This window comes from Atractosteus spatula, chromosome 17 (assembly GCF_055471065.1).
Source record: "Atractosteus spatula isolate fAtrSpa1 chromosome 17, fAtrSpa1.hap1, whole genome shotgun sequence".
Lineage (NCBI taxonomy): Eukaryota > Metazoa > Chordata > Actinopteri > Semionotiformes > Lepisosteidae > Atractosteus > Atractosteus spatula.
This window is the reverse complement of record NC_142722.1, coordinates 9,970,301-9,986,409: the sequence shown is the minus strand read 5'-3', so window position 1 is coordinate 9,986,409 and position 16,109 is coordinate 9,970,301. Positions and strand designations below refer to the sequence as shown.

General features: G+C 38.1%; 1 protein-coding gene across 1 annotated transcript in view; it reads left to right on the top strand.

Annotated features, from left to right (window-relative positions):
* wscd2 (WSC domain sialate O sulfotransferase 2) overlaps positions 1-11,358 on the top strand; it is a 77,610-nt gene extending 66,252 nt beyond the window's left edge. The window contains exon 9 of the mRNA XM_088935988.1: positions 6,031-11,358. Within this exon, the coding sequence (XP_088792114.1) occupies positions 6,031-6,383 (353 nt within the window). The 3' untranslated portion in view covers positions 6,384-11,358. The remainder of the gene's footprint in view (positions 1-6,030) is intronic.
* Positions 11,359-16,109: the final 4,751 nt, after the last annotated feature.

Here is a 16,109-nt window from a genome sequence, read left to right as displayed (position 1 = left end):
AATCAACTCCGAGCGAGTGGCCCAGGGGTTATAAGGTGAAAACTCGTGTTTGCGAGTGCCAGTTTGTGATTTGTCAAACAATCAGCAGAATGTCTGTGATCTATGCCTTTGGAAGGCGTTCAAGAGTATTATGATAAAAAAAAATCCATCAATCGGGTAGATGCCCTTGTGGAATGCACAACACGTTGCTGCACCAGATGTTTTTCAGCTATCGGTTTTGTGACTCAGAAACAGGATCCAAGAGCCGATTTTGTCAGATCACCCACACACTAACGCACTGGGAATACTTTGCTTTTTCATGTCAATTTTATAGGACACTATAATGCACTGTGCCGTGCACAGTTTTTGTCTTGTTTTGCAAAGCTGTGCAAAACCTCCAGGGAAAAGGACCTACATGAGCATTGCTCTGGGATGTGGTTGTGCCTGCCATATGTGTCCACTTTTTTAAATCTGATGAATTGGAAAGTAGAAATCTGATTGATACAGAAACTAATGTAAAGCACGCACACTAGTGCTGCAAGCACACACATATGCACGCTCACAGGACTGTAGCTGATGCATTGTGACTAAGGCTTATGGGTGTCTTGTTGAAAACTTGAATTTGTTTGCTCAGGGTCTTACTTAAACACTTGTCACATCTGGTCCGATCATTAGAGCAGCCTGCCTAATGAGGATTTAATGCCATTTTTATTTTTTTTCTTCTTAGCTTTGTATGTTATTCCCTTTCAACAGTATATCTTTTTCTAGTGAATGCTAAACAAGTTGGTTAAGTAAATAATAAGCACATATCCTGAGTGGCTTATCTTTCACCTAATATGCTACATACAGTACAGTAATTGAACAGCACTAATGTCTGGGTGGTAAATATAGCAACACTGGGACAACAACTTACAGTACTGCAGGTATTGATTCTGAGGTTTAAGCTTCTATGCATGAAGGTGCTTTAAAACGAATGCTTTCCTCTTGCAATATTTACAAAATAAGTAAGCATTTTGAATCATTTTATTTAACATATACTAAACAGTAGACAGGCATTACATTATTAGCTACAGATGATAAACCATGTTTATTTTTGTATTTCTTTTCTTCATAAACTGGCTTATCTTTTAGTAGCTATGACAGCAGACTCATCTTAAATGTTCCCCACCTAATAGAGGCCAGTTCTTCAATGCTGAACTGATATCTTGAAAAAGAAGCTTGCGAAACTGTTGATTTGTAGCACATATGCATTCACACCTTGGAACTTTTTTATTTCAAAGTTCCCAATGAACAATGAGGCCCCACAATGGGTTTTCTTAAAGTTCTACAATAGTGTAATGAAGTTGCAATAAGAGGTATTATTGTAACTTCATTCTTAACAAAATTACCAGAACATGTCAAAAGTACTCATGATGATAGAATCATCCCAAAAAGCAGAAAAAGGGGACATTGTCCATCATACAGACCCAGAAAACCCAGAATGTTAACTCTATAACGTGAAACAATATACAAAGGCTTGATAGGTCAACAAGAGAACAAATCCTTGTGTCCTAAATAAAGGAATATAACCCAGTGCTAAATCTCCATTCCTATAACCTGGATGCTGAATGGCCAAGAGTGAATGGGAATGTATCCCCCTATCCTAAAATAGGAGAGAAAGTTTTTAGCCTAGAGGATTCCACCTTAATGGAAATCAGAATTTCCTTAAATGAAAAGACAATGAGCTCTATACAGAAGGTTCAAATAACTTAAACAGTAAGTGTTCTCCAAGACTGACCAGACAAAAGTTCTCTCACCTGGCGCAAACTCGGAGCAAGAGACAGGTGAAAGTGTCTCTTTGGTCTGTTTCTATATGTCTTCCTGTTGCGCCTGTCTTCTTTCACTTCCTATCCCATCTCCTATCCCGTCCACTGTCTTTCTATGCTGTGTTCCAGGATTGATTAATACTTACAATTAACCAAGAACTTAATGCATTGGAGTAATTTAGAAAATTCTATTTGATCCTCTGTGTTACCAGCTGTTTTAATCACAATGTAGACAAGCATCTCAGTTTGTACCCTTTTATTTCCAGGCTGTAAATAGTGAAATAAGATGTGAAATGCAAGCTACTGTACAGATTTTATGACTACTAATATTAACTGTTTGTGTAATGGTATTTTATCAGTTATGATTAAAGTCTATATATATAGTAGAGTTAATTAAATGATATTGTTGAGCTCTTTTCAACTAGAATTTGTTATTATGACTGCACATTTTATTTATTCTTACAGGTGTTGTGGTGGGAGGCATGGGTTTTCTGATAGAGATAAAATTAGAAATAACAAGTATTCCATTTTCTATACTTTTGCACTTATCTGATGCTTCTTTGCAACTGCAGCAAAGCCTGAAAACACACATTAAAAAAAACCTGAGCCTCCTCAAGAAATAGTTGGCTCTGTCCCTTCATGTACAGTAGATGGCCTCAGTATTGTTAGTCCATTCCAATCTATCATCTACTGTATGTGAACGCCCAGGTACTCCCATGTATACAGACAGGAGTAGGTTTGACCCTCTTCCTCCTGATGACCACCACCATTTCCTTGGTCTTTGCCACGTTAATTTGCAGGTGGTTCTCTTCACACCACTCCACAAAGCTGTTACCTAGTCCTCTGTACAGTATTCTGCCTCCTGCCCACCCTCAATACATCCCACAGTCGCAGAGTCATTTAAGAACTTCTGCAGGTGGCACGACTTCGAGTTGAACTTAAAATACAAAGTATAGAGGGTGAAGAGGAACGGAGTAGAACCGTCCCCTGAGGAGCCCCTGTATCACTCACCACCTGTTCAGACAAACAGTTCTGCAGTCTCACAAACTGTGGTCTGCCCGTCAGATAGTCAGTGATCCGTGGGATCATGGAGGCACCCACTTGTGTCTCTTCCAGCTTCCTTCCTAGCAATAAGGGCTGGATAGTGTTAAAAGTGCTAAAAGCACTGGAGACGTCAAAAAACATAATCCTCACAGTGCTGCCAGCCCTATATACAGTAGCCCTGTATAGCACATGTATACATTAAATTAACACTGAGTAAACAAAATTAATAATGCATGGAATTAAACAAACTTCACGAGTTGACAAACCTTTTACTGTGGGCTCCAACATCTGAACACATGCTATTTTACATGCCAACAAAAGCAGGCAAGTTATCCATTGCAGTTTATTAGGGGCTAGAAGAGAAGTTAAGTATTTGTGAAACACTTAAAAAGATATCGGTCTCTAGTTTATCAGCGTGTGGTGTTCACCCCAGTGACGAATTGTTGTGGTGAGGACTTTTCATCAGGGGTGGTCACCAGAATCAAGTGTTGCAGGGCAGAATGTTGTGGTTTCCATCAAGAATGATTGTTCCCTGGAGGATTTACCATTGAGAAGAAGTAATGTGGTAGTTTAACAGTCTCCACTTGTTACCACTGTGAGAGCCATGGCCACCTTCTATCTGTGACTCACAACACAAAACTTGATGTTTTGTAGCTACGCAAGTTTGAAAATGTCTTTTTGTAGCCGACTTGCAACTGGATTTTTCTGGGCCTTTGCTGCTCCAGGACTGGATTCCCAGCCTTCAGCTTCACTGGTTCCTAAGGGAATTTGAAATCTTTCTAAGTCAAAACCTACCCATCTAAAATAGCTTGCAACAGAGAGACTGATCTTAACTATAAACTTACCGGAAACACTAGCCAAGAAATTAACGTTAACTGGACGATTCCAAATGTGAGCCTCCTTCAACCAATTTGAAGCATCTACCACATGCAAATATGTGCATTAACCAGTGTGAACATACCGGCAGCAATTTCTCTTTAAGTTTAATTTTTTCTTTTTAACTGTAACCTTTCTAACCTTAACAGAATCCTACACATATGCATGTTACAGGGCATACCTGTATATCAATGGTCCCGTAACTAAAAAAAATTGAAATGATTATTTATCTTCATGTACTCAGCATCTTAATAAGTGCAAAATCAAAGGGATAAAAAAGCCTAGAGACCCTCGAACTATCCCGGTCCCCTGCAATAAATTTTGTGTTAATTCATGCTTAAGGTATCTCTTAAAAAATACTTTGTTCCACGTCATTAATTTAATCTCTGTTGGGCCGTTTCAAAGTTAAGCTTTATGTGCTGTGATTACATTAGGTGATTTGTGTAGTATCTGTTTAACGAAATAAATTCAGTGCTTGATGATTCTTCGGGGATTTGACTAGTTTTACACATGACCCGGTGATCGGGCCACCACACAGAGACCTGATGAGGAAGTCAGGTAGGATTGATATTAGTCAGACTGCAGCAAACAGCAGGTCTCGTGTTCTCTTCTGTTTTTTTTTAACTGTATTTATTATTTATTTTCTCCTTCAAATTGGTAATAACAGATGCCTTTTTTTTTACTAAAGTGTCTGATGTGTAAAAGTGTCTTCAAACTGTTTTCTGCTTGTGATCACCTACTGTAGTTAGAGCCAGAGCTGTTACCATTACTGAGATGCTAGAGATGAACAAATAAATGGAGCCTCTTTTAGGCAAGGAGCAATATAATCACAAAATTGATTGAAATTCTAATATCTGAATGAGCACTTTGTTGTTTACAGAGTCAGTTTAGGTTTCAAAATTTGCCAGCTGTGCATAGCATAATAGTTTGTTTGCCAGGAGAAGATATGTGGTCTGCAGTAATTGTTTCCTGCTTGCTGCACTTCACGGATCTCAGTGACTTTACTTTTGGAAAGTTTTGAAAATAGTATGTTTTAAGTTGAAGGTCATAGGACAAAGTTCTATTTTTTGGCAAATGCTCGAATTTCAGGAAAATGGCCACGTAGTATTTCAAAGACAGCAGCTGCTTGCTTCTACTATGTGAAAGTGCATTTAAAACGTCCACTCATGGAGTTTATATAACGGAAGTTCGGGAGGGATGACAACAACCACGCTCAATCGTTCCCAGCCGTCAGTAATAAGCAATCACTCCTTTAATCCTTCCTCCATCAAACACTATAAATACCAAATGTGATCTCTCTCTCCCTCGTGTGCGACTTTTGCATCCCACCTCCACCCCAACTTCAGCTCTGCAGCTACCCCTTGGTTACCCTGTGTGGGGGTCCTGGCCTCCTCGTCCTATGGCAAGGAGGTTGGCCCTCAGCCAAGCAGGTTAAGCCAAATATCCTCTCCATAATAGTTCATTACGCTTCGATCTTGGGCGTTGGCATTCCCGGTGAACTTTAAGAAGGGGGCTGTGGGAGTTCAGAACATGCTACCTAGAACTGTTTTGGGAATGTAGTCTTTTCAATAATATTCAAACAAAGGATCTGTGAAATTCAACCTGGATAAAGTATTGTTCCCTCAGTGATGCCAAATGGGGCCTGACTGGTTACATTTGTCAGCCTGCAGCACACCAAAAGGAAAACACATAAATTCAATATTTACTGTACTCTATGGCACAGGTGAAAAAGAATATGACATACAAGAAATGCATGAATTAAAAACAATATTGTACATTATATGAGCCACTTATAAGTGAAATATTTCTCAAAGATATGATACATCAAAGGATTAACAGGAAAGATCAGAATATGAAATATACAGGTATGTTAATTTTATTCTTTAGTGGTGTTCATCTTTAGATTTTTTGCCCAAGCAAGGTATCTACTGACAATGCACTGACATCTACAGCTCTCCTCTGCCCCTGCCCCAGACCCGATCATGGACTCCAGTAGTCTCCGAGAAGGCACTCCCCCACTTTGAAAGATCATCCTCTGCCGGGGCAGAGTTTTACACAGTCTAGATTTCACGTGAGGGTGGAATCACTGTTATGCTGGCACCCAGGGTTAGCGTTCATGCGACACTGTCATGCTAATGTGGGGATACTGCGTCACGGCACACAGGGGGACTGACAGATCACTGCCTTCCAAATATAACAATCACTACTGTAACTCTCTCAGATGCATGTACAATCAACTGTACCTACAGTATACAGAAGATATCTAAAATATCATGTACAGTGCCATGTTCAACTCAGTATATATTTTTTGTTTGTTTTTCCCTAGAGTGGCCAGAATTTGTGAAAAATTATGCCCCATGGTGGGCTTCCCACACTTTGGATTGGTTGAAGTATGGGAAAAACGTGCACGTGGTCCACTTTGAAGACCTCAAGAAGGCCCTCTTCAACCAGCTGAAGGGGATGGTGACTTTCCTGGGACTGGAGGTGTCTGAGGACCGGCTGCTATGTGTGGAAGGACAGAAAGATGGCAACTTCAAGCGCTCGGGGCTACGCAAGCTGGAGTACGACCCCTACACCCCAGAGATGAAGAACCTGATCAACGGTTTCATCAAGACTGTCGATGCGGCCCTGAAGGAGAGGCGGCTGCCCGGAGTGCCGGAGGAATACCGCCCGAGATGATACAGCTCCGTTTATCGCTCTCCACCCGACTTCTTCACGAAGAAAGCTTAATAGGTGGACACACTTCAAAATACTGATACGCTAATAATGAACTGTTGTTACAAGTTTGCAATACCAGTAACATGCAGCTAACACCATGCTCTATGAAGGGGAAATGATGGTTAAGAACAGGATGCACTTTTTCTCATGTTAGGTCCTTGAGGCTCACTTATAGCACAGGACAAGCTGCTTGCATGCTTTAGGCCTTGCGACCATATTCTGCTTATATTTCCCTTTCAAACTACTTCTCAGTGCTTTTTGTCAAGAGCAGACACCCAGCCTACTCCACGTAACAATTTAGAATTGATAAGCAGTGCAGAGGATAAATAAAAAACTAAACAACATTTTGAATTATTGAGTACATTCGAAAATGAAGATCATAAATACAATGGTCACTTGGGCTCAAGATAGAGAAGTGCTGTAGGTAGAGATAGGTGGGATGAAATGACTATTTCTCTGGAATAGCATTTTTCAATATTGTCATGTGATGGTGTTTCTCAAAATTGTCATGTTGTTGCCCAGTGTAACAGTGTTACACTATGACGCATAATTCCAGCACACTGACTGTTATAATTTTGGATACAAAAATATATAGAAGAAAAAAAATGAGAAGAACTGGTTTTTGACAAGTCTAGCACCTGGATCTAATGATCCAAGAATCCCAATCAAACAATTTATTTTAATCCCTTACTGTAGCATTGATATATTGATATCGATTATAGCATTGATTAAAGCTTCCTATATCCCACTGTGCAGCCGTGTCCTTAAAGGACTCCATACCCATCAGTTAAATGATCTCACAATGTTGCACAAAGGATGTAACGTCAACATTTAACTCCTCCTCAGAGTGTCAGGTTGTGTTAAGATCATGCCTTAAGTATTAGAAATCTGTAACTACTCTAATGTTATTAAAGTATCAGTATTCGGAAGTATGTCCACATAACAATTTATGGCTGATTTAATTCCAGCTGAAGTTTTTTTTCCGCTCAGTGGGTGGAAAATAGAAAAAAAGTTATTTGAATATATATATATATGTTTCTGTGCTGCTATAACCCATACATAGAACATATTTGCTCTTTTCTAAATATATATTTAAAATATTCTGAATACAAACTAAAGTATGTACACAGACCATTTACTCTACGCTTTCCGATGGCAAAATTCAACATACTGTACATGTCTTATGAAATAGATCAGGCAATGATACACTGTTAAATTTGGTCAAATTCATGGTAAAAATGGTACTTTCCCAAATATACTTCTTGTATGTTTCTTTCAGTATCAGTAGCTCACTTTCAATTAGACCCATTACCAGTCTGTGACTAAGGTACAGACTATGACTAAGAGAAAGGTATGAAGCAAGACTTTTTCTGGACAGCTGAGTGGGTGACTCAGCTGACACATAGTGACACATTTCTGCTCTGCTTCCTTCTCTTTCAAAGAACAGTAAGATCAGCAAACAGTTCGCTAAGAAAAAATACTTTTTCCACTATTGCTTTTACTTCTATAACAGTGATTACATCACAATACATCCCACTCTCTCATCACCATTTTTATACCAATGTATCCACTTTATTAGAACTTCTGTAGGTTTCTACAGGCATTCTGTTCTTAGTTCCTCTTCTTCCATTCTTAATTCCTTATCTTTCTAATTCCCTGTTAGAAATTTATAATCTGGATGTCACTATCCTGCTGCAATAGAAAAGATTATTGATTTCTGAATTCTTCTGGGGCATTATGTGTTGTCAGGTTATGTTTCCTTGTTAATATTGTAGTGGAAGATGCTCAGTTTTCAACCAAAGGCTTCCTTAGGTCACTTTTCCCTGACTTTTGTGGTGTGGTAATGTAATCTGAAGGGCTGATCTTACAACAGCACTTATGTGTTACGTTTTTTATTTCATAAATTAAAACCCACAGGATGGAGCTGCACATTAATTCTTAATATTCATTTTTACTCTCCAGCAGGAAACTTCTTGTTTTTCATAAAGCAATATTTTAAATGCCAGCTTTTTCATGGGTTTAGATCATACTCATGTATGTTTTTAAAAATATATAATTTTATTATTATTGTTTTATCCCCACCCAATGGTGGGCAGCTCAGAGCAGTGATTAGTGGTTGACTGAGGGGAAAATTAGATATCTTAGATGACTAATAACAGATATAATAGATACTTCTGTGAGTTTTTTGCTTAAAAGCTTTGGCCAGATAGATCCATATTTATTAGTGATGGTAAATTTCCAGTTGATAAACATCTATTGTATATTGTCTGCACACTGTCATGTGATGTGCCCACTATTGAGCTGCCCCAGTTGTGAGTGAGATGCAGTTCCCACTGACATCACTTTAAGCTCAGTACCTGGCAAGTCTCAGGACTCCCTCACTGACACAAGACCCCATAACCTTGATATTGCTTATTTCATTGAAAACTAGTAAATTCCAAAAACTGGGGACAACGCAAAAAGCAATTTCCTGTGGAGTGCAATACGGCAAGTCCCATATGAACGCCGGAACAAAAATGAGGAACTGAAAACTAGAAAACCTTTGTACTGCATTCTTCTTCCACACTACAAATTACTGTGTTGCCTCTATGTCTGCACTGCGGAATTTTACTTTGTATTCACAAGTATGAGCATTGCAGTGGAACTGCAGGAGGAAAAAAAAGTGAATGGGGCTCCAGATTGGCTCAATTAGTAATAGTACTTGTACAGATGACAGTTCAAGCCCTATGGCTCAAACGTAGCTAGCCTGAGCCTGAGTCACGTCACTAGCATACTGTGACTGGAATTCCAACTGTGCTTCAATGGACATGAGTTTAGCCAAGTTGGTCAGGTTCCACTTACGTAGTTCTCGATACAATGGCTATTCCTGCAACTTGTTGGGAACCTGCAGGGTTGCAGTGACAACAGTGAGAGATGCATCACCCCTCCAGTTGTTGCCAACTCTCCTTTGAGGTGCTTGCAGAGTGACTAATGAGGACATCAGAGGGGACAGATCCTTTTCTCACCTATAGGAATCCACTTGAACCTGTATATTTAGTCCCCCACAATTATAACATCACTTTATTAACCCTTTACAATTTCTTGCATTAAGAATTTGTCTTTTCGCATACCCCAGCTTGCTCTCCATGAGACACACAGACAGGGAGAGAGAAGCTTGGGGTCAGAGCGCAGGGTCATCCATTGTACACCACCCCTGGAGCAGTTGGGGTTAAGGGCCTTGCTCAGGAGCCCAACGGAGTAGGATTCCTCTGCCGGCTGCGGGATTTGAACCGGCAACCTTCCAGCCGTAGACACAGATCCTTAGCCACAGAGCCACCACTCCTCCCATTCCCCTAAGCCCCTGTAATTGCACAATACCCCTTCATTTTTGCACATATATTTTGTGCTGTCCTTAGTAGCTGTCCCTTGGATAAGACCTAAGAGCAGAAGTGTTAACAGGTGTGTCCTGGTTGAATTCTACTCCAGGCTTATACAATCTGGCTTTCCTCAAATTTTCCCATATAGAATTCATAACAGAAGTTTGGTTTGAAGGTTCGATCCTAATTTTTGTCAACTTCCTCTCTTCTACATATATGTATTTATCTTACACACGAGACTTCCCTTCACACATCTCACACTACACCATCTGCAGCCTAGTAGCTGCTCCCTAGATCAGTTTTGCAACAGTGAGGGGGAGATTGTGGCTACAGTAGCAATTCCCTCAGCTAGGTGAGTTGCCTAAATGCCCTCTTGTCTTGTGTTCATTAGGATCCAATCCAGCTGCTGAAAACCCAATTTTTGAAGTAGATACTTTTCCACTTGACTGGCACATGCCAAAGTGAATTGAAATTTTTTAGGACAAAAGGTGCTACATAAATGCAAGAAATTATTATTCTTATAGTAATGAATGTCATTGTCAGACGGAGTATTCTTGGGCTGGTTTAGATAGTTTTAACATAAAAAATTCAATCAATGTGATACTGCAACAAAAAGAAAACACGTTGTTGTGATGACATTTGAAAACTAAAATTATGTTTTGGTTTGTGTTACATAAGTATCATTTTATTGATTTATCTAATCTTCTTCAGACAGTTTCCTTAACATCTGACAGAGTAATTAAGGCCCCAGCTTGCCAACTGTATTGACTTGCAGAGTGTATGTTGAATTGATTGTGCAATTACCCAGCAATTATGCAGATATTTTCACAATTTTAGACCTCTTTGTCTCTAGAATTAAATAGCAATTTGTCATTAGGTTCATGTTTCTGCAAATTTTAGTGCCTCGTGCAGAATATATTTTAGGTACTTTCCATTAGTACCAAAACTCTAATTTGAAGTTATTTTATGTTTGTAAGAAATTTAAATAGCCATGTATTCAGGTACTGCCAGGAGGAATAGAGAGAATCAGATAAAACAATCATGTTAAAAAATGATACTTTGACCTGAGTTTAATCTTAAACTGAAAACTGGCGAAGCTGAATAAGAGGGGGTAACATTGGATGAGCTCAACATTTCATTATTACAATGCAGCCCAGCACACTCCAGCAGTCGAACTAAAAACAAAATACAAAGTGTTTCCCTTATGGCTTCCTTTTTGGTACCTTCTTGAACTTGAGTTGTGTAAGATTTCATTTTTTTAATTGAAAAAAAAATATAGAAGAATTGTAAAAGATTAAAAGTACAAAAACACGACCCAGGATCTCACAGCTGAACCCCAGTTTATTTTAGATGGCCTTTATAGAAATCTGCCAAAACCTCACTGTGGTGAGACGTGTTGTGAGCTGACCTGCAGTACGTGATAAAACAGTTTAGGTACAACAGCAGTAAAATGCACACCAGCAGTCCCAGCGGTTACCCTAGCACAGCTCATAGCACTTGAATTGAGAATCCATTTTACTAGATAAGGAGATACAATTCCCAGTAGTGCTTTCAAGAGATTCCCTTTTCCACACAGAAAAAAAAAATACCCGTGTTTTGTTTTTGCTTCTGAAAGTGCTTCAGTTCGTGTCACTCCTAAAATGTTATTCAACATAAAAACTCGATCCATGTAGCCTTTGCTCCAATATTTATACCCTTCTAACCAGAAAACCAGAAAAGAACCTGTGACTCAAGGAGACACTGGATAATACTTCTGCTGTATCAATCTCTTTCTAATAGCATGTAAAGTAGGTGCTTTTGCGACAAGTTGCAACACAGGTACAGGTAAAGTAGGCCAGTGGGCATGGAAACGAGAAAGAGAAAAACTCCCAAAGGGAGAAAATAAATCTCTGGTTGATTCCCCTCTGAGCAATGAGTCTTGTGAGCCTACAGAAAAAGAAGGTTCTGGATTTTGAATTAGACCTTAGGTATTTCTGGCATGATACAAATCAAAGAGTAATTCATCTGGTGTAGAATTTGAGGGCGTCACTGAAGGTCTAGCAACATTCCCTATTCTTTGTGCTTTACTCATATTTCTTTCTGAGGTAAAGTAAGTGGAATTAAAAATAACTGGTGGAGAGTTGCTAATTTGTTAATATTGAATTTTAACAACCAGCTCTGCAGAGGTCACAGTTGCTAAGAGATGGGTTTTTTTTTACAGGGATGTACTTGCTTAGCCTCATACATCCACAAAGACAGTAATGGTGACAAATTGCTCTCCATCCTCATGACCGGAGCTGAGTAACCTCTCGGGTAATCTTTTATACTGAAAATAGTGACAAAAAAACTCAAATAAACACACACTGTTGGGACTATTCATACAGTATGTTGAGCTGATACAGTTTGTCACTATTGTCTGGACAGTTTCTTTACTTGAAGAATTGTGTTCCTTTCAGTAGTCCTGACTCATATAACAGGTTATGTTGGTTTTTTATGTCGCTTTAGTTAAAATTAGCTTTTGTTACCAACAACAGATCCTGTTATTCTCAAAATGTTTGAGGGCTTGGACAAAATTGGCATCTGATATTCTTTCTTTTTTTTTTGGCTCTATGCACTACGGTGCTGAGAATGCACTGTACTGTATATTCAAACCTTTTGTGGGGTTGGGTGGAAGCAGCAAACCAGCCATGCTGTTGAAACCAATAGCCTGGCTTATTTCATGAAGTGTGAGCTTCTCTCATCAACTCGCTACTAAAACCCAAACAAGCTGTTTGAGCTACTATATTAATGTTTATGTTCTTACTTGCATGTTCTTTACTACCGTTTTTCAAGACTAGCCAGGGTTTCTGTCAGATGTAATATGGCAGCTCAATGTTTAAACTATTAATTCTTGATTATATAAAAACAAAGTGAAATTACGGTACTTTTTCTTTACAAATTTCCTGTTAAATCAAAAATACCCGCTTAAATGACCGCAGTGAGAAGGATGCAGCATATTCTAAAATCTGTATTTTGAGTCTCTACCTACATCTACCTGTATCTCTCATTGGTTTATTGCAGTAAGTCAGCTTCTCTCAGTAAAGTATAACACTAAAAAAGATAAATCGATCCATGCATTGCAATTTTATTATGTTTATGAATCTTAGAAAGGAACATCTGTATCCCTCACTTCAGATACCACAGCTATGGTAACAGAAAAAAACAACTCTTCTCTTGCAGTTTTGATGAAACTGGTTTTATATTTGCATAAAATACCTCCCTATCATTAAACACAAGCTTCCCTAATAATCGACTCTGATATTTTCACAATTTGAGATTCTTTAGATATGGCTTGGTTGTACATGCACCCTGCTTGCTTAAATAGAATGAAGTGACATGTCATGTGTCACATTTTGTGATCACGGATGTGGTCACCATTTCTCTTCTCATATCCTTCTATCTGTGGGTTACACAATACACTGCGTTGACAACTATGTTTGCATAATCCAATCTATATGGGATTATCGAAATTCAGTGAGAACAGAAACCCCCCAAATTACCTTCAGATGCATAAATGAAGTTGGATGAGGCTTTCCCGTATACTATACGTTTAGCAACTGTTGCGAATGTTGATCAGCCCTCTGTGTCTGCACTTATGTCACAGAAGGCATTTCATTGTGAGCAACTGCAGGCTACAAATATGTCTTCTTCGTCCTTACATTACAGAGCCTTCCATTTAATATTACACTCCAACAAAAAAGGACATATAAAATAAAAAATAAATCTGTATATATTTTTTTACGGATCATTCAATAAAGGATTTAAAAAGATTTATAGAACCAAAATAAATGGGGATTTTCAGAGTTGTAACTTATTTTTTTGACATGGGCTACTTTTGAATGTGTCATGCTACCACTGATCTTGGCTTGGTACTATACTGGGGGGTATTTCATTGAATGTATTTTGTATGGAATGAATGTAATATGTTTTTACCAAAAACGTTAAGCAAAACAAAGAAAAAAAACCCAGAAGTATGCTAATGGGATATGTTGCGCAGTCTTGCAGATTATGTTTCTGACATGCTTGACCAAATGCACATGTTCATTTCCTGAGAAAGGAAAGAAATTATCTGTTCAATTTTTATATAATGTTAAGGTATTGCACTTGCCTGGATTATCCTCAGGTTGTACCTGTAATTAAATGTTTCCTAATCTTCCAATTGAGTGTTTTGTGTCCTTTTGAACCACACCAGAACTTTAAATTGCTGTTAGCATTCTGTAAAGAGTCATCTTCTTTATTTATTTTAAACTTACAAGTACAGCAAGTGCTGTATTATAGTTGACTATAATACCGATTAAGTCAGAATGTTGTGACTATGAATTGAAGACATATACTTTACTGCTACATTAAGATGTCCTTATTTTCCTTAATTCTCCCTCTGCTCTCCCTGACAATGTGGAACGTCAAGGCCACAGTGTAGCAAAAAAAGTGTAGCAACTGTTACAAATGTTTATCAGCCCTCTGTGTCTACACTTCATTGTGAGCAACTGCAGGCTACAAATATCTCTTCTTTTTCCTTACATTACAGAGTCTTCTATTTAATATTAAACTCCCACAAAAAAGGACATGTAAGAAATAAATCTGTATATATTTTTATACAAAAGGTCATTCAATAAAGGATTTAAAACATTAAAAACATTAATAAAACATTTATAAAGTGAAAATGCAGTACTGGTGGACATTAAACAGTCATCTTTGAACTGGAGTTCTTAAAGTGTACCAGAGAGGTAGGGAATTTAATGAGATTGGCCTGTTATTCCTCTTAGTCTTGTGAGTACCAGCAAGAACTACTTGATGTTACATGTAGTGTTGATCTATGTTGCAACATTACACTCCATCCTCTTCCATTGATTAAGAAGCACCATGGACTAACACTCAAAATCTTACTGCAGTTGATTATCATTAAAGATTTTTTGTTTCATAAGCCACTTTTTAAACTCCAATTCTTCAGATGCATTCACAAAAAAATTGGTAATATTATCCTTTCATTCTGAGTGGCATTTTTTATTGTGGGATGCTGCTGTACAATAAAGAATACAGTGTAATCTACATTCCTTTCAGTGTGTGATGCTGAATTCAAATTTGAATGCTATATTAATCAGTTTCTCTTGTGGGAGGCTTGATTGTGGGACGCAAAAGGTCTCATCAATTTAAATTACGCATTTCAATGACAAATAATGTAAAAATAACACAATTTTAACACACTGATTTGCAAGGGAATTGAGATAGTCATGTTAAAGTACAACAGGAAGCTGAAACTTTCAAATATTCCCAGTATTTTTTGAGACGCAAACATTTGCAAACATATTTGATGTGCCATTAATAGAAAGTATCACGTCTCTCTTTCCATTTGACGCAATGTTGTGTGCAGCCTAGCCTTTTCTTAAAAAATAGATTTTCTAATTATTATTTCTAAGACTGTTGCTAGCAGTAGCAATGTGGCAGGGCTTTTGCATTGAACTGAATGATCGGATTTTTCATGGTAAAGTGTCAGCTGGCAAGAATATTGTCAGATAAATTTCAGAATTGTCATTTTTGTTTTAAAGAGACCTGTGGATGTTCGTTGCAGGAAGGAGAAGTGAAATTCTGTTTTTTATGATGCATTTCTATGCTGCTCTACCACAGATGCTGTGTTTACTGCACACATAAAAAAATCACCTTTTCCTAAAACCCACATTGTTTGGTATATGCATTTTAAATTCATGAATATGTCATTATATAGTGCATACTGTAAATGCAATGCTTTGCATGCTTAGGAGTTTCTATGCTAATATGCTGCAAATAGACCACTGTTTTTGTGAGTACTTTTAGCTTGTGGGGTATATGCTCTTGTCTCTTTTTACAGGATGTGCATTTCCACATTAAACTTCCAGTATAAATAAATCATCCTGATGGATCCTGGAGTATAACCTAAAGCATGTCTGAAGGCACCCATTGGCCAGCTTACATTAGGTACGTGGGTGTGAATCAAGGCCTTGGAAACAGATCATAGAGATGACTAATGCAGAATATTCTCAAGACCATCCAACATGTCAGCTATAATCTCCCGAAGTCTGGGTGAGCAAGCCGCATTTTAACTCTATAATATAAGCTGAAAATTCATAGTTAAGTGAAAGTGTAAAAACAACAGGACCCCATAATGAAAATACAGAAAATATTAATGGGACGAAATCATCACAAAATATGTGGAGGAAGTGAAGGTCAATAGTTGACAGAGAAATTAAATATCTGTTAACTTTCAGCTTTGAAATAAAGTGGCAATGAAACTGTGCTTCCTGAGTTCTGCCAAGCGTTCAGTCAAAATACCTGAAGC